The sequence below is a fragment of the Marmota marmota genome, unplaced genomic scaffold (assembly GCF_001458135.2).
Source record: "Marmota marmota marmota unplaced genomic scaffold, marMar, whole genome shotgun sequence".
Taxonomy (NCBI): domain Eukaryota; kingdom Metazoa; phylum Chordata; class Mammalia; order Rodentia; family Sciuridae; genus Marmota; species Marmota marmota.
The window spans coordinates 12,246,625-12,267,220 of record NW_026000101.1 but is presented as its reverse complement, the minus strand read 5'-3'; the positions used below and the strand labels follow the sequence as shown (position 1 = coordinate 12,267,220).

The 20,596-nt window shown below is 34.0% G+C and overlaps 1 protein-coding gene across 1 annotated transcript in view; it reads right to left on the bottom strand.

Annotated features, from left to right (window-relative positions):
• Positions 1-20,596, bottom strand: part of Erp44 (endoplasmic reticulum protein 44) — a 78,179-nt gene that overhangs the window by 23,110 nt on the left and 34,473 nt on the right. The window contains exons 6-9 of the mRNA XM_048783111.1: positions 8,262-8,511; positions 6,665-6,780; positions 4,264-4,321; positions 2,039-2,155 (exon numbers count right to left, since the gene is read on the bottom strand). Of these exons, the coding sequence (XP_048639068.1) occupies positions 2,039-2,155; positions 4,264-4,321; positions 6,665-6,780; positions 8,262-8,511 (541 nt within the window). The remainder of the gene's footprint in view (positions 1-2,038; positions 2,156-4,263; positions 4,322-6,664; positions 6,781-8,261; positions 8,512-20,596) is intronic.

The following is a 20,596-nucleotide window of genomic DNA, read 5'->3' as shown; positions in this document are numbered from 1 at the left end:
CACCATTTTTAAGTGCACAGTTTGGTGGTTATTACATTTACACAGTTGTGCAAACATTACCATTAATTCCAGACCATTTTTATCGCTCCCAAACAAACAAAAACCCTGTACCTGTTAGCAGTCATTCCCCATTTTCCCCATCTCCCAGGCCCTGGTATCACATTAACTTCTGGTAAGCTAACTTAAAATGTCTTCTTTCTCATCTTTTATTTCTTGGGATCACATTTTTTCTTTCTCCCACTCATTAACTGACACTACTCCCCATGGTTTCTGCTCTAGTTGAAGCACCTCACCTAGTTCAACAACTTCAATCACCAGTTCTAACTGGTCCCTTAGCTATATAAAAGCCTAGCTCCAATCCATAATTTAAGCCTAGGTTTCCCGCTACCTGCTTAATATCTCCCTATCAGTCTAATCACCACCTTAAACAAATTAAGGCACAGTCCTCTCCTCTCCAACCCCTCCTCCTAATCCTCCATTTCCTTTAGCACTTCATTTCAGGGCTGAATGCCTCTTCTTGAAAGCATTCCTAGATTCTGCCCCATCTCTAAAGGTAGAAATGAATGCTCTCTTGTAAACTCCAAGAACATTTTCTCAGTGATCCGCATGTGGTACAGGGCATGTATTTACTGATGTTATCTGTACACTCAGAGTAATGGATTGAAAGCCCCTTGAAGACAATCTTATTTCTCTTTTTTTTTCCTCACAGATTTTTGTACACAATAATATTCAATCAACAAATGACAAAAAAATGAAAAAACGGATATTACTGAATAAATTCAAAAAGAAGACTCAGCAGTTACTTCTGAGGAAATTTAAGAGCCAGGAGAGTAAAAGTAAAAGCATGTATAGTATTTTATTAGACTCAAGAAATGTATGGATGGGGACTGCGGTTGTGGCTCAGTGGTAGGCCACTTGCCTAGCATGAGTGAGGCACGGGGTTCAATTCTCAGCACCACATATAAATAAATATCCAAATATAAATATAAATATCCAAAAATCTTTTTTTAAAAAAGGACTGCATTATTTTTTAAAGTATGAACAATAGATTAGTAGTGGAAAACATATACGTCAATTAATTTGCTAAAGTCAAATATTTACATAGTAGCTAATAATTTATACTTCCTTAGATTCCTAATTAATCTGTGCCCACACCAGCATTTTCTTTACCACACAAATTTTATAAGATTCAGGAAGATATTAAGACAACCAGTTTAATGAAGCAAATCTTTAAGTGACTTATAGCTGGTTGGTTACAACATACAGTAAGTCTCAAGAATTATTAAATGTGCCAACTACCACATGAGGAAAGGCGAGACACTGTTTTAAGACTTTCCAGGTCTAAATCTTTGAATTCTGTTTGAGATAACTCCTATAAGAACTGCTCCCCCCCACACACACACACAAAAGAATATAAAAATTTTTGAGCCTCTGATGACTACATGAGCTAATGTAATAAAAAAAAATGTAAGTTACTCAGCTAAATACATATGAGGACTACAGAACTGAGAAAAGAACCAGGGACATTCATTCATTTAATAAACTATATGCTGAAAGAGTGAAAGAGTCTAATCTACCCTCTCTTTCAAAATCAAGGATAAGATCAAAATGTAAAAGATGAAGATTAACAATTCAATTGTTTCTATTTCTTTTAAGAAGACAGGAACCAAAAAACCTTTTAATGGTAAAAGATTATTCACTGTAACTCAAATTCACAAAGCATTGTTTCTAAAGACCATCCATTTTAACAAGGACCCTCAACCAATGGGTCGGTATCAGAGTTATCCAAGTATTTTCAAACCCATTTTCAAGGCTACAGTGAACTATTCATTACTGCAACAGAGGGGTTCTGGGATAGCAGAAGTGGAAAATTATTGGCCTATATATTATGGAAATAGCTTCAATACAATTGTGTTCACTGTGTAATTTTTACAACTGGAAACTGTATTAAAATAGCACAAGGGCAGAGAAAGTTTGTTCGTTCACACATATAAAACACACACACACACACACATACACCACACACAAAAGCCCATACCTCTCCATTTTCAAATGTTATTTCTCGGACAAGAGGAACACATTTATCTTGAATCCAATTGTAAGTCAGGTCAAAATTTGTCATAGATCCCAAGTACACCATATCTGGAGCAGAATGCTGTAATAAAAACAGGGGAAAAAAAAATAAATCAAGTAAACTAACCTGTGCTGACAAAAACACATTTTTAAAATGCACATATGAACCCAGAAAATCAACAGGAGATATAAAAGAAACATAAAACATGGAACTTCTGAGAAAGAAGGTCATAGATGGTTAAAAAAGATAATTCTATGATTATCAGGAACTTGATAATACAACCTATGACGTATAAACCTTCTGCTTTCCCTTGGATTTAAGATAATTAACTACAAGTATCTTCACCAAAGGCAGGCAAGCATTTTGAAAAGAAAAATTATCTGTATGAATAAATTAAGCTATTCCTTAAAAGTTAAAAATGTTAGAAGAAAATTTGGATAGTGAAAAAGCCTGTAAAAGATGCTACACAGATATAAGAGATGGGTATCTCTAAAATTAATTACCTACAAAATTGTTTCCACATTCATTCAAAATCAATCTTTATGAAGTGTCTAACATGACGATAAAAATAATAACCAACATTAACCGAGTAACATTCCTATGTCAAGCACTATTTTAGGCATTTAAAATGTGCTGATTCATTTAAATCCTCCAAATAGCCCGATATGGCAAGTATTACCATCCCCCATTTACTAAAAACAAACTGAAGCACAGAGAAGCTAAGAAACTTTTCCAGAAGAACATACCTAGAAGGTGGCAGCTTTGATATTCAACCCTAGTCAGTCTAATACCAGACAGAGCCTGTGCTCTTAAGGACCATATTACATTGGGAGATACTAGGCTGGTTTTTGATAATTTTATGATGATACTATGTAAAGTATTATTAAAGAAATGAATTTGCTGAAAATACAGGCAAATACACATCTGCCATGGTTGGAATATGGTTTGAGTATGTTCCAAGAGTCTGTTTGCTGGAACTTTGGTCCTGTGCTTCAATATAAGTGGTGGTAGAGCCTTTTAACAGGTGGAGTGGTAGAAGATAAAGAGGTCACTGGGGACCCTGTCCTAGGAAGAAATTAATGTAGTTATTCTAGGACCCTGTTTAGATTTTATGAGAGAAGTTGTTATAAAAAGAGCAACCAGTCTGTGGTTTCCTGTCTCACCATAAAATCAGGTGGCTGTTCCCCTTTCTGTTCCTTTACCATGTGTGACAAAGCCAAAAGGGCCCTCACCAAAGACCAAACCAATGAGGCCACCAATCTTGGATCTCCAGCCTCTAAAACTGTAAGCTAAATAAACTTCTTTTCTTTATAAAGTACCTAACTTCAGGCATTTTGTTACATCAACAGAAAATAAACTAAAACACTAATTCCTGTTTTGACTTCAGAAGAGGAAACAAGTTTTCTAAGCCAGAAACAAACAAAAAAAATTGTTCAAATAAATAAAAATTTTAAATTTCAATGTCAAAATACTGCAAGCAACATTTAAATGAAATCATCAAAATGAAAAAAATGGCCACAGATTTCTATTTGTATGTATGTTATTAAAAAAAAAAAAACTGCAATGACAGACCTTTGGGTCAATTTGAAATAACACAAACTGTAATTCTTTCCTCTTAGTTGTGGGCCTAAACAGTTACTTTTACATTTAGATACACTTAAAATTTCTTAGCCAAGACTTAGAACAACCTAGCTGTTCCTTCTTGCCAGATTAATTTATGCCCTAGAAGATCTAGGAATTTGGCCAGTACAATCCAACTAAGAGTGACAATCATGGACCACTGAAGCATATTTTGAATGTGGCTCTAAGAGCCAAAGAGATCAGGGTATCCCTAATCCTAGTTCTGTCAATAAATGCCTGTGTGACTTTAGGCTTCTGTAGTTTTGAAACATTTGGATTGGCAAAAGATAGTGCTTCTAAGTTCCTTTCTATTCTAAGTTTCTATGATTCCACAAACATTCAACAAACATTCAAAAATATAAAACTATAGGTTATACTACAGATGTATTTACACACTAAGAAATAGCAACTTATGGGGCTGGGGTTGTAATTTAGTGGTGGAGCACACACCCAGTGCACATAAGGCACTGGGTACAATCCTCAGCATCACATAAAAATAAATAAATAAAGGTATCATATCCAACTACAGCTAAAAAGAATATTAAAGAAAAAAAGAAATAGCAACTTACCCCTGGTGGTTTATAGATTATGTTGTCTCCACTATATCTTTCTGGTTTTGAAACATCCCTAACAGGAAGGGAAAAACAGTAATAACATTTTAAGAAAAATCCTAGCAGTAAGACACCTGAATGGAGTAGAATACGCTGGTTATTTTGCAATGCATGAACTATAAAGACTTGAAATATATACCTGTCCACCATCTTTCTCTTAAGACCGTGCAATACCAAGAAAAGTATACATTTTAAAAGAAAAATTTAATCTGAGGCAGACTTTTTAAAGGAAACTTTTAGTTAGCTATTTTTATGGCTAGCAGTTTATAAATTTAGATTGGAAGTTTTAGCACTAAAGCTGTCCTGACACCAGACTGTTTTTTAACTATGAATCAAGGACATTAATTAAATTAAACATTAATAAAACAAATATATGTTATTTGTTTATAAGTCAGATTCAATCACAAATTTATTACTCCTTACTCTAAAAAATAGGTCTAAAACAGATGAATTAAAATAATCTACATCATGAAAATAAAGTTCCATAACAAAGTAATTTTTTAAAATCTGTCCAATTCTGTTTCCTGGGCCTTGTATAGTATGTGGCACATAATATGTATGTGATAAATATTTGGTGAGAGAATTCTACAGTAAACACTACTAAGACAATTGGTAACACCTAATTATTTTAAGATTAATTAAACAATAATTTATCTCTAGTTTCTGACTAAAGTAGTCTAGGAGATGGGGAAAAGGGTGCTAACCTACACTAATGACCAGCAAGAACAGAAAGAACAAACATAGTTCATTCATTCATTCAATAACTATTTATTATGCACTTCCTTTGTACAAAGTATGATAGTGGCACTAGATATATACAGCAGCAAACAAAACTTACAAATCCCCACTCTCATAGAGTTTACATTTTGGTGAGGAAAGATGGTCTGAATGAGTACATATATTTTTTAAAAAGAGTGGTTAAGAAAGAATGCTATGAAGAAAAATAAATTGACATGCTTCTCTACATATGGTTATCAGGAAAGGACCTCTGAGAGAGATACAGGATCAGCAAGGGCAAAGGCTCTGTGGTAGAAGTGAGCCTGCAGAATCTAAGAAACAGCCAGGAGGCCTGTACAGCTGGAAAGCAGTGATATTAAAAGGGTTGGGGTAAAGGGAGTTTCCCCTCTGAATACTCTGTACAGTGAAGATCACTCTTACAGTGATCTCTAAAAAAACATGGAAAATACTAACAATAAAACATACACACAAACAAAATCTACAAAAGCATTAAAGCAAGGAAAAGGATAAAGTCAGAAAATGAAGAAGATATACTGAGCTAGAATCAAGAGCTACTATAATTGAGCTTAACAGTTATGGGCCAACAATAAAAAAGAACTGTATTAAAGTCAAAGGATGGCTGAGATAACTACCAAGAAGAAGAGAGGATCAAGGAGAGAACCACGATTTCATTTGGAAAGAAAAAGAACAAAAAAGAAAATAAGTCAGAAATATCAGAAAGGTAAAAATCAACTAAGAGGGATTCAATGTAAGGTGTTGACACAGCAGAGAAAGAAAAGGAGAAAAGGAAGGGATTAAGACTGAAAAAGGGTCACAGAATTTGGTGGATTAAGCAGTCATTTTGCAACTGAGCAGAGACAAGTTTCATGGAGGGATGGAGGTAAAAGTCAGCTTTCAAGAAATCGAAGTTTTTATTCACCAGCATACACTGATCTTTGGAAAATGTGGGACTAAAAAGAAAGAGATAAGACCATAGTTTGAGAGATAAAAGTAGTGGGTCAGGAAAGAGAAGCATGTTTTCAAAAAAGGAAAGCAGTTCATGAAAAGAGTCGGGGTGAAAACTCAAGAAAGCAAGGACAACTGATGATCAAAGCCCCAGAGGGATAGTTACAAGGACACCAGTGAACAGGTTAGCCTTAGAAAGGAGAATTGTTGAGCTTGGGGGTGTAGTTTAGCATATTCTTAGCATGTATAAAGGCCCGGTTTTGAACATCAGCATAAAAAAATAAGAAAAAAAAGATTTGTTCCTCTAAGACAAGAAAAGGTGGTAGAGAGACAAATGAACAAAGACAATGAACCCCATGTTTGTCAACAATAATGCTGCCATTTTGCCATAGGGTAGGTGCAATAAATGAGCTGAATAAAAGCTAGAATTACTTCACTGTTAACTGGCTCATTCTTTTCCTCTTACTCACAAAGTGAATAGACTATATTAGAAAAGAATAAACAGACTTTTAAACCCTTAAAAAAGAATTCAGAGACAGATACAAAGACTATTAGTAACTTAAGAGGACCAAGATAACTTTGGAGATGTCATCTTCCCAAAGTGACCAAACATAATGAGAACTTAACATGGCAGCCAAGCTGACCCACTAAATATACTCTCAACTAAAATACTTACCCAAATGCAGAAAGGAAGGCACAATCATCATGCAAAATACTTGCTACTCTTTCAAAAATTCTATAGTTGTCTGAATCCTTTTGCTCAAAATATCCAATGATATTTCTTTTGCTGCGCTGTAAAAAAAAGGTATCTAATTATTTTGCAAAAACTATAGTTCCTTGAGCATGCTATTTCATTTACCCGTGATTCTGATAACCAAACAGCTCCAGCTGTCTCAACTGAAGTATAAACCATAAATGTATATTTTACCTTTTAACACCCAATCCAAAATTTTTAAAGATCACATTGGGCTTTAAACAATCTTAATTACAATAAAAAACAACTACAAACATTTCTGTCTAGCATTTTATCTTTTGTTGTTTATTTATTTATTTTAGTAGTAATGAGGATTGAACCCAAGGATACTTTACCACTGAGTTACATCCCCATCCCTTTTTTATTTTGAGAAAGGGTTGTGCTTAGTTGCCGAGGCTGGCTTCAAACTTGTGATCCTTCTGCCCAATCTCCTGAATTATTTGGTTTATAAGAATAAGCCATCATGCCTAGCAGCATTTTGTTTTAAATTTTCAAGAAATATAACTATTTTATCAGTGACATTCTTTTCCAAAATTATATAATTCTAAAATCTGTTAAAACAGCACAACTACTCATAACTTGTGACTGTTGATAGATACTCCTCCACAGGTCTTTCAAACTCTTTAAACATTTTACTGTATGTGTCACAATTAAAGATTCTAATCACTCTATACCCAGGACATTTCTCAGGGCTGTGCTTGCAGGGAGCTTCACTGAGTATGAAGTAATGACTTCATCCTAGACAAAAAGCAGAATTACAAAAAGCTTGCTTTGAAACAGTGAGTTTCCCTCTTGTAATGTAACCCACTACATGTGCAGCTATTTATCTAGGCCTTTTGTGCTACCTCCATAGGATTTGGGGAAAAGGAAAATACAAACATGCTCACACTGTTTGCTTTGATGTGAATAATAAAGTCCTTTGTCTCTGACCCAGAAGTCTTCAGTCTTCTGACAGCATCCATGAAATGGCAACTAATTTATTAGTTTGTAGGTAGAATAAAATCAAATTTCAAAGTTGGTAGTGACAATCAGTGACTGTAACAAAGTCCAAACTTTGTTGTTTTTCTTCTGTTTGTTGTATACTATTTTAAAAACATTACTTAGTGTACAAAGAAAGGGTTTTGCTAAGTGTACTAAGTGGGGCCTATTCTAGAAGACACTAAAACTTACAGAGAGACCTGACAAAGAAGTAATTAAAGCAGTGGAGACCTGAAAGTTTCCACTACAAAAAATATGGTAACTTTGGCTATGTATATTGACTTTAACTTCTATCACATTGCTCGCAATTAATTCAAATTAGAGCAATTTTACTGTATGCTATATACTTTATCTATAAGTTCAGTAAAACATTAGCACTTTTCTTGATAATTAACTCAAGAAAAATTCAACCCAATAAGTATGTACTTTTCAAATCCACTGCAATGAATATAAGAGAATGTCCAGATCCTTTGTTTGCATTAGAATTTGTTTACATCAACTAAACAGGAAATGTCATTTGATCTAGCAAAAGTTAACTTACATCAAGAGTGGTGATTTCTGCTAAGTCCTGAATTTCTTGAATGGGGTCACTTTTTTGTTGCCTGATGTAATCTGCAAGTGCTTTCACTGATCGTTGACCCCTGTATTCTCTCTTCATCATCATCCCATTACGAAACAATTTGAGGGTTGGGTATTTGCTTATCCTATATCTCTGGGCTATATCAGCTAAAAGAACAACAACAACAACAACAAAATTAACATTACCTCTTACTTGGTCAGGGTGAGCCCATTAGTTCAACAGTCAAATACCTTACAATTACTTAAACAAGATCTTTTTGGTTCATGTCATTCTGAGAAAGGGAAAAAAATAATAATCATGACTTTTGTTTATACTGATTAAGAGACCAGGTTCTGGACTCATACTACCTGGTTAAATCTCAAATTTTCCACTTACTGGATATGAGAACTTAAATTTCATAAACTCTCTATGCTCTCATTTTTAACATATGATATAAGCATAATAATTTTTATCACATAAAGTTGTTTTAAGGATTAAATGAGGTAATACAGATCTATAATAACAATAGATCTATCATCTATAAACCTGAAAAATTATAATGAGAATGTCTTTGAGGTGTTATAAAGATGATGAGTCCTATTACCTGAGTGAAAAATTAATGAGATTAAATTGAACTATACACTGAAGGGTGAAAATAATACCATTAGAAATAGAGGTCTTTTAAGTTACACAAAGGCATCTGTATAATGAAAAGGCCACAAGTTTGGGGCTTACCTTACTAAAACCACCTGGAGAAATCATTTTAAAATAATTTAATAATAATTTATCTCCCCAATTAAAAAATATATTCAGTCCCCAGCACACTACACATTGATGCATACCATATTACAAAATAAATGTTTACAGGGATATAGAAATAAAAAAGTTTAAAATTAATATGCTGTTAATATTAGGTTAAATACTTGTCCTAATCCATGCAACAATGTTCTGGTCTCCAGAATGGAAAATATCTTTTTAAAAGTTACTATTTCCAAAGAAAAAGTAGGCCCTAATCTCCATCATGTGGGATTAGCCCCAACTTCCTTAATAAGACTCTTTTTGGCGAAAGAATTAAAAACAAGAATCGATAAATGGGGGCTGGGGATGTGGCTCAAGCGGTAGCGCGCTCGCCTGGCATGTGTGCGGCCCGGGTTTGATCCTCAGCACCACATACAAACAAAAATGTTGTGTCCGCCGAAAACTAAAAAATATAAAAAGAATCAATAAATGGAATGGACTCAAACTAAAAAGTTTCTTCTCAGCAAAAGAAACAATCTGTGAGGTGGATAGAGAGCCTACATTTTGGGAGCAAATCTTTACCCCTCACATATCAGATAGAGCACTAATCACAAGGGTATATAAAGAACTCAAAAAGCTAAACATAAAAAAAAAAAAATCCAATCAATAAATGGGCCATGGACCTGAATAGACACTTTTCAGAAGATGATATACAATCAATCAACAAATATATGAAAAAAATTCAACATTGCTAGCAATTAGAGAAATGCAAATCAAAACTAAGATTCCCTCTCACTCCAGTCAGAATGGCAGCTACTATGAAAACAAACAACAATAAGTGTTGGCGAGGATGAGGGGAAAAAGGTACACTCATACACTGCTGGTGGGACTGCAAATTGGTGCAGCCAATATGAAAAGCAGTATGGAGATTTCTTGGAAAATTGGGAATGGAAACATCATTTGACTCAGCTATCCCTCTCCTCGGTCTATACCCAAAGGACTTAAAAACAGCATACTATAGGGACATAGTCACATCAATGTTTATAGCAGCACAATTCATAATAGCTAAACTGTGGAGCCAACCTAGATGCCCTTCAATAGATGAATGGATTAAAAAATGTGGCATATATACACAATGGAATATTACTCAGCAATAAGAGAGAATAAAATCATGGCATTTGCAGGTAAATGGATGGAGTTAGAGAAGATAATGCTAAGTGACGTTAACCAATCCCAAAAAAACAAATGCTGAATGTTTTCTCTGATATAAGGAGGCTGATTCATAGTGGGATAAGAAGAGGGAGCATGGGAGGAATAGATGAACTCTAGATAGGACAGAGGGGTGAAAGGGAAAGGGAGGGGGCATGGGGTTAGAAATGATGGTGGAATGTGATGGACATTATTATCCAAAGTACATGTATGAAGACACAAATTGGTGTGAATATACTTTGTATACAACCAGAGATAAGAAAAATTGTGCTCTATATGTGTAATAAGAATTATAATGCATTCTGCTGTCATATATAAATTTAAAAAATAATTTTAAAAAGTTATTATTTCCTTACATCTCCATCAATAGGAAAGGAAACTGGTTGAATAAAGTTATGATATACCCAAATAACGAAGTACTAGGCTGTCAAAAAAAAAAGGAACAAAAAAGATCTCTGAATGTTGTCAAATGCAACATTTAAGATACACTATTAAGTAAAAAAAAAAAGCCAGGTACAAAGAGTATGTAAAGATATTTTGTGTAAGAAATATGGAAAACAAACTAGGAAAAGAAATATAAATAAACACATATATACATAGAGATTATATATATATACATACACTCATATACACATACTTGATTATACATTTGTTCCCCCCAACCTCCAAAAAATACCAGGAGAAAATGAGAAGAAATTTAGATTTTCTCTCTATACTTTGGTTTTACAGTTTTGACTTTAGAATTTTGGATATATTTAACATTAAGACAAAAAATATTTTTTTTTAAATTTAATATTGACAATATTTTGAAACTTAACATATACACAAGTTACAGATAAAGCAAATAAACAATTATGCTAATGCCATAAAAATTAAGATCTTCAGTATAAAGGAAAAATACAAAACTGAGGAAATGCTCTATGACATTGGTCTGGGCAAGGATATTGGGAATAAATCTTTAAAAGCACAGACAACAGAAGCAAAAATTGACAAAAGGGATTACTTCAAACTAAAAAGCTCCTACACAATAAAGGAAATAATCTACAGCAACAACCTATAGAATGGGAGAAAATATTTGCAAATTATAAACTTAACAGGAGTCATACCCACAGTGTATAAGGACTTCAAACAACTATATAGTAAAAATACAAAAAAAACCTCAATTTAAAAATGGACAGAAGACCTGAATAGACGTTTCTCCAAAGAAAATATACAAATGGCCAACAGGCATATGAAAAATGTTCAACAACGCTAATCAACAGGAAAATAGAAATCAAAACCACAATGAGGGGTAGGGGATGTAGCTCAGTGGCATAGGGCTTGCCTAATGCATACAAGGCCCTAGGTATGATCCCTAGCACCACAAAAATTAACAAGGAAGAAGCAAGCGCGAGCGCACACACACACACAATATCACTGTGCTCCAATTAGAATGATTATTATTAAAAAGATAAAGAATAAGTATTGGCAAGGATGTAAAGAAAAGGGAACTCTTTCACACTTCATGGGAATGTATATTAGTAGAATCATAATGAAAAACAGTGTGGAGGTTCCTCTAAAGATTATCATATGATACAGCAATCCCACTGGGATATCCCATGGGATATAAAGTCAGTATGATGTCAAAGAGATCCATACTTCAATGTTTATGGCAGTGCTATTCACAATAGTTAAGACAATTGTATATTTGTGCATTTTCTTTTGACAAATGTCTATTCAGGTCTTCTGTCCATTTTTAAATTGAGTTATTTGTATTTTTGCTATATAATTGTTTGAAGTCCTTACATACTGTGGATATTTACCCCTGTTAAATTTATAATTTGCAAAGGTTTTCTCCCATTCTATAGGTTGTTGCTGTAGATTATTTCCTTTATTATGTAGTAGCTTTTCAGTCTAAGTGTCATCATTAGATAAATGGAAAAAGAAAATGTGGTATACAATATACAACTGAATACTATTCAACTACTGAAAGAAAAATGAAATCCTGACATTTGTTATAACATGAATAAAACTGGAGGGCATTATGTGGAATAAACCCAGCATAGAAAGACAAATACTACATGATTTCACTCATGTGAGATTTAAAAAGATGATCTCTTAGAAATAGAGAGTATATGGTAATTACCAGAGGCCACAGTGGTTAGGGGGGGAATGAAGAATGGGGAGATATCAGTCAAGGGATACATAATTACAATTAGGAGAAACAAACTTCAAAATATTTAGATATAGTAAGGTGACTACAATTAACTATGTACACAGAATTCTTGAAAATGTATAAAGGGTAGGGTGGTATTATGTGTTCTTAACACAAAATTGACAACTGTGTGCAGTACTACATTTGTTAACTTGATTTAACCATTCAAGAATGTATAGACTTCAAAACATGCTGTACACAATAAAAACATACAATGTTATCTGTTAAATTTTTAAATAAAACTAAAGTGATTAAATAACACCCTATCTATAAAATAAAATTTTTAAAATATTCATTCATTCATTCATTCATTCATTCAGGTGGTAGTGGAACTAGAACCCAGGGCTTTGCACATGTTAGGCAAGTGCTCTACCATTAAGCTATATTTTATAGCATAAACTTTTTTTTTTTCCCTTCTTGGTACTGGGATTGACCCCAGCCAAATGACCGCCCTTTTTTATTTTGAGACAGGGTCTTAATAAGTTGCTTAAGACCTCAGGAAGTTGCTGAGGCTATCCTCAAACTTGTGATCCATTCTGCCTTAGTTTACTAAATTGCTGGGATTACAGACATGTGCCACCACACCCCGATGCATAAATTTTCAATGTATTTTTCTCCTTCAAAAATACACTTCTAAGCATTTTCCCTTGATGGCTATTATCAAAGACTTAATGGCAAGTATAAAAATGTAAATAAAATGGAGAATTTTCCATGAAAATACAACTTACCAAAATTGACACTAGAAGAAATTGAAAACATAAATGGTCCTAAAATTATTAAAGAAACTGAATTTGTAATTCAAATCTTCCATTAAACTCCATTCCTAGACACCTTTACTAACGACCAGATTCTGCTAAACATGTAAGGAGTCAATAATGCCAAGTTTATACAACTATTCCAGAAAAGATACAAAGAGGGAACACTTCCCAACTAGTTTTTTGAAGTTAACATGGTGATTGCTCACAGACATGATCAGTGGGAACATGAAGTTAAAGAATAATTCTATAAACTGGACCACTTGCTTTCTTTATAAACAAAACAAATAACAACAACAACAAAAAAGCAATTTCCCTAACAACAAACAACAAAAGCAATTTCCCTAAGGCCATTCTGATCCTGCTCTGGCAATAGTCAATAGGATGTTACATTTCTTTACAACCTGTTATCCTCTGGACTATGCTCTCAGGACTGAGGAATGTACATCCAAACACTTCTCCCCAGTAAGAAAAACAGAAATTACCCTGAAAGGGACCTTTGTAGCCTTTACACAGACAAAAATTCTAAGACTTAGGGATAAAGGATAATTGAAAGCAAAACCCATCAACCATAAAATCTGTAAAAACAAGTTCCAATTAGAACTAGTCAGTGTTACTTTTAGATCTTTAGCATGTTATTTTAGTCATTATAATAGCAACCTCCCTGTGTGCTTTGCCTGGGTATCTGTGGGTAAACTCATGTGCAGTAGGGACTTAGAAATCTGATGCAATCCTACTATCAGTCAAAAGTAAAGAGGTGGAACTCTCTAGAAACTTCCTTAAGACATCAATAAAAGTAGAATACAAAGGGGGTATAATTCACTCTCCTCTTTGAAACAACCCACCTCTCTCAAAAAGGATAAGCAGACTGAATATATATTTTTAATTTATGAAACACAAATGGCCAATAAACACAAAAGCATACTCAGCTGCAATCAGGAAGTTACAAATTAAATTACCAAATGACATTTTTCTTTCATATTGTCAAAAATAATAGTAATTTAAGAACCTAAAATTTAATAATATAAGACCTATGAATGTAAAATAGTACTATGTCCGATTTAGGTCCATATTCAAAATAAATAAGGCTAAACTAGCTGAGCTGGCTAATTTGCCTAATTTGCCAATAAGAAGCCAAGAATTTTTTTAATCCCCAAAAGATTTGACAGAAAGGACTCAGAAGCTCTCTCATATGTGGATGCTAAACACAATGAGTGTGGGAGGGAGGGCGGAAGTTCACTGGATTAGACAAAGGGGAATGAAGAGAAGAGAGAAGGGATGGGAATGGGAAAGGCAGTAGAATGAATCAGACACAACTCTCCTATGTTCATATATGAATACACAACTAGTGTAACTCCACGTCATGTACAACCACAATAATGGGGAGCTATACTCCATGTGTGTATAATGTCAAAAGACACTCTACTGTCATGTGTATCTAAAAAGAACACATTTTTTAAAAAAAAGAAAGAAAGGACTTAGAAGGAAAGTAGTGTAACAGGAAATATCTGTTTTCCATTTATGGCATAAAGATCAGTGTGAAAATGGACAAGAGGCACTGCCAGAGACAATATGACACTTTAAACTTTCTAAACTTGGTGAATTAGTGAACATAATGAGAAAGTAGTATGCTAAAAACAAATATGCACAAATCAGAAGTAGAATAAAAATAAAAAAGAGATAATCATCAAATCTGAATTTTATCCTGTTTTGTGATATACAGCAATAAAAGTACAGTGTTGGCTTCCAAAAATTCACCTGGTAGTAACAAAGAACCAAGAGACTACTAACAAGAAAACTACCACAATGATCCTGGAAGAAATAATGAGTCTGTTTACAAATTGAAACATTACAACATTTAGGTTGCCTTAAAATTATGGTTGTGGAGCAAAGAAGATTAAATACAGCAGGTATACTGCATAATGTGGTGGTTTTCAATTCTTTAGGAACAAAAACCTTAAAATTACATTGATCAATAATCAGACATAAAGTTGACTTTTTACAGGCTTTGGACAAAAGTGATTTTAAGATAATTACGATGTGACACTTTGACAATATAACAAAAAAAATACTTAAGGGGTATAATAGAGTTTTTTTTAATAAATTGGGTAGATCAAATGTTAAAATGGATGTCAGAGGAATTATAAATTTCAGAAGGTTAACAGTTCCCTGATTGGAAAATTAGCATGTACTTTTGCTTCAATGACCACTTCCTTTTCCTTGATGGGTCCTTTCTGCCTGCCTCACCAATGCCTAGTAGGGTTACAAATGTGGAAACTGCCTCAAGCTCTTCATCTGCGACGATTATCCATGGCACTCAGTACAAAGAGCCAGATGAGTTCAATAGGAAGGTCTTCTTGTTCTCCTGTTTCTAGGACAAGGACCACTGCTGCCTATGGAACTTTTTCTATTCCAAACCATACACCTCTAAAACAAACAAAAACCCACACAAAAACAAAAGTATAATCCTAAATATAAAAATTAAAAGCAAGCCTAGAAGCTTACTCAGAATTCAGGCTTAACTGTTCAATGTACATGCACTCTTCATTTTATATTTTGCCTTAATATAGATTTATGTGCAGTTTTTATAAAAGCGTCTCCATTTCCAAAAAGAAAGGCTCAAGTTTCATTGGAAGACAGGTAAGAGTTAACTTACTATATGGGAGAATGTCCTAATTCAAGGACAATTACAAAGTTCTTTCTTAAAAATGCTGTTGGGAGTCTGAAAGTCCTGCCCTAACAAAAAAAAAAGTAACGTTAAAAACATCTCTTGTTTAGTGCCATACAGCCTCTAACCACTGGAGGTCAGCAGACAACCTGGTCCCACTAGGGGCAGACTGATGGGATCTTCTGGATGCAAGGCAGCATTACCATCAGAGTGATGAACTCTATTTCTAAACTCCCCAAAGATTACAGAAGATGAAATATGATCAGGTTCCACAGTTGAAGCAAGAGCATATTTTAAGTATGTGTACGTACACATGCATGCATACATGTGCATGTATGTGTGTGTGAAGAAATTGTGGAAAATGAGCAATTATAAAGAAGAAAACAAGAATCATTCGTAATCCAACCACCACTGAGGAAAACCATTATTCACATTTTGGTTTGTATTTTGTTGACTTTGGCTGACGGCTACTTAACTCGTAGTGATGTTTCGATAGAGGAAAAAATAAGTTTCTAGGATTAATTCTTGCAAAATAGGTTTCAGCAACTTGGAAAAAAATTCCTAGAAAAAGGAGAATAAGAATCTTTAATCAAGAGTATTACCAACACTTTTAATGGTACAGAGTCAACATTGTGGGGACAAACATAAAAACTGACTCAGTTGGAAAATGTTGCACAAGAGTCAGACTCTGAATGTGAAGTTGTTTCAGAATTCCTTAAACAAAGTTATTTTCCTTTAAAGGTAAACACATTAATGATACAATTTTTAAAACTACATCTAAATGAATCTAAAACAGTTCTAATGATAGGTATAATTTTTTTTAAATGAAAGAAAGCATTGTGATAGAGTTCAGTTTTTCTCCATTTCTGCAGCTGGAGATAAAATTATGCCTTATGGTCAATGATGAACTAGATTTGGCAAAATACAGCAGAAAATATTTTATTGTGTTGTTGGGAGATAATGAATTGATCTACTTAAACCATTTAATGCTGTATCTACAAAAGTAACAGTTCATAAATTCTAGTTACCATTTGCTATTCATTTACCCATCCATCTTTACAACAACTATAGCTAAACACCTACTATTTGCTAAGTACCAAGTCAAGGCTAGGATCAGGGAATAAAAAGATAAGGTCCCTAATCTTATAAAACTTACATTTTATCATTATTATTATGATTAATAAATTAATACTGCTACTGATAATATTAATTCAAATTGTTTCCATAGGCTAGAACCTTAAATGAGATTCTGAAAACTCTTAATATACAATCATACCAAAAACATGTATCAGTTTAGAGTCCCTCAGTGCAAAATAAGAAAGCTCAGATAATTTCTTATCACCCTATATAAAGTATCAACAATAAAATAGATCTTCTCTAGATATGTATTTTCCTTTTATGGGCCCTCCACATGGGAGACACTAAGTGAACAACTGTCAGATCTATGACAAAATGAACGCTAGCATTCCACTCCTCTGCAAAACAAGGAGGGATATCTGTTCAGCTGCCAGCACAGGAATAAGATGTGGTTCCTGGGCCTCAATGTTCTGTCTCTTTTTGAGTTGCCCTGATTTCCCCCCCGCCACCATTTTCTATTCTTGTTCTCCTCATACCTTGTCTGTTCCCTACATTAAATACAGCAAATAGAGACTTTAGGGGTTTTCAGAGGTAAACAACAAACTCTACACCAGGATTTCAAAAAAATACACTTTAGCTTAGATAGCTGTAAGCTTCCTGATAAAAATCAAGCCTCAGAAGAAGTTCAAAATTATCTACTACAGTTCCCAACTCTATTATTTTGGGGGTGAAGGGGAGATAAGCAAAGCTGTCAAATTCAGTTCATACACAGAAATAGAAGAGGCTATAGGGTAGAATTAGCCTGTAATATCCACTTTTGCTTTCTTTTCTTTCTCCTATTCTGAAGTTCTCATCCCATTGAGCTGAAACTTTCAACAAAGAAAATCCCAAGAAAGTTCTAGAAAGGCATATATAGAAGTGAGGTAAAGGCAGGGCAGTAAGCTTCACAGGATGCTGGTAAGCGGAAGAGAAGGAGATAGATAAAAATGCAAGCAGCAAACCAAAGGAAGGTTTCCCACCTATATAAACTGCGATGCATTTTCCTGATGAGACCAGAAAATAGGCAAAAAGGGCAACTCCTTAAAGATTTCCCAAAACGATCCAAGGAATGAGTAGGTGTATTCCCTCCCAAAGGGACTACTTTGAAAACACTCATTTGAAATGCTTTCTGAAAATTAGTGTCATTATGTTTTTATATTGTCCTATAATTAATTCTATTGTCTGTTTCTTGACTTCGTGATCTTCACCTCATCTTCAATTCTTAAAGTGGACTGACAAAGAAATTTGTAATATAACATATACAACAGTTTCACAAAACAGGACAATATAAAGGTTTCTGGCTCAGATAGATTTCAAAACTAAATTTAAACATATCGCATCTCAATGATAAGGGGCATTAATTAAGTAATAAACAGCTATAAGAGATTAAAAAATCATATGCAAGCAAGGCTTGATTCATGCATTTTGTCACATTAATTTCTTTTAAGAAAATGTACTTTGTTAAGTCCTTTGGTATCTATTGATAGTATAAGCTAGTTTTCCTTATTTTGCCTATTGATATGTCTACTTGATAATGGGAGAATTATTCATCTTTATAATGTGAGAAAATTCACAAAAAACCCATCTACATTTCCTAACATCTGTAGGGAAGAAGAGATGAAAATGGCACTTAGCTTCATGACCAATGACCAATGAAATGGCCTCAAATACCATGCCAGTAAAAATCTATTCACAAAAACTCCTTTTAAATTCACTGATTGTTTTGAAAGTCATTTATCATAGTGAAAATAAACAGAAATTACAATTAATAATAATCATGATACACCTGTACACTGTGGATGTCCAAACACATTTCCTCAAAAACTACAGCAATAAGGCATTCCTAACTGATTTGTTAGTAAATGAAAAACCACAGGTTCAGTGATTTTTTTTAATACCAACTTTTTAAATCTGAAAGTTTGAAAAACTTCATACTTACAGAAAAGATGAAAAAGTAATATAATGAACACCTGCATATATCTTTACCTGGGTTCAATACTTTATCACATATGGATATATTTCTCTTTCAGCACACATGACACATATACTTTTTTTTTTTTTTGGTGCTGGGGATTGAACCCAGGGCCTTATGCATGCGAGGTAAGCACTCTACCAACTGAGCTATATCCCTAGCCCCTCCATGACTTCTTGAATATTGACATCTAAAAGCATGAACAACAAATGTAAAAATAGATAAGCTGGACTACACTAGATTTGAAATCTTTATGCATCAAAATATACAACAAAGTGAAAAGGCAACCTGAGATGGCAGGAAATATTTGCAAATCATACATGTAATAAGAATCCACAAAGAAATCAAAATCAGCAACAAAAACAAAACAAAAAACCTAATTTAAAAATGAGCAAAACATTTGAATAAACATCTCTCGGAGGAAGATATACAAATGACTGAAAACCATAGGAAGAGCAACATCACTAATTACCAGGGAAATATAAAACAAAACCACAATTACCTCATACCCATTAAAACAGCTACTATTAAAAAAAAAGTGTTAGCAAAGATGTGGAGAAATCAGTACAAAAGAAATGTAAACTGGCTTACATTTGAACCATTACTATTATCATGCAAACCGGTATGTCAGTTCTTCAAAATATTAAAAACAGAAATAACATATGTTTCAGCAATACCATGCCTGGGTATATATATCCAAAAGAACTGAAAGCAAGCTCTCAAAAAGATATTTATTTGTATACCCATGTTTCTTAGCAGCATTATTCACAATAGCCAAGAAATGAAAATAACCCAGTGTCCATCAACAGATGACAAACAAAATATGATTTACAGTAGTCCCCCTTTATCTGCAGTTTATATTCCACATTTTCAGTCATCCACATCAACAATAGCCCAAAAATATTAAGTGAAAAATTCCAGAAATATACAGTTCATAAGTTTTACATTTCACACCATTCTGAGGGACATGATGAAAGCTTACAATGTCCTGGTCCACCCAGCCTGGACATACATTCCTTAGTCCAGCATATTCACACTGATATGCTACCTACCTTTTAGTCACTTATTAGCTATACTGGTTATCCTATGGACTGTAGTGGTCACTACAAGGGTCATTATGCTTAAGTAACCATTATTTATCTTAATGGCCCCATGCTAAGTAGTGATTCTGGCAACTTCAATATGTCAAAAATAGTCATAAAATGTTTCCTTGAGTACACTCATACATTGCTGGTGAAATTGCAAATTGGTGCAACCACTCTGGAAAGCAGTAGGGAGATTCCTCAGAAAACCTGGAAAGGAACCACCACTTGACCTAAAGGACTTAAATCAGCATACTATAATGGCATGGCCACATCAATGTTCATAGCAGCTCAATTCACAATAGCTAAGTTATGAAATCAACAAAGATGCCCTTCAATAGATGGATACAGAAAATATGCACATCCACACAATGGAATATTACTCAGACATAAAGAACAATGAGATTATGGCATTTTCTTGTAAATGGATGGAACTGGAGGCTATCATACTAAGTGAAATAAGCTAATACCAAAAAATCAAAAGCCAAATGTTTTCTGATATGCAGATGCTGACTCACAATAGGCTGGGGGTGGGGTAAGGTCAGAGGAGGAGTGGAGGTTCACCAATTTTGGGGGGGGGGGG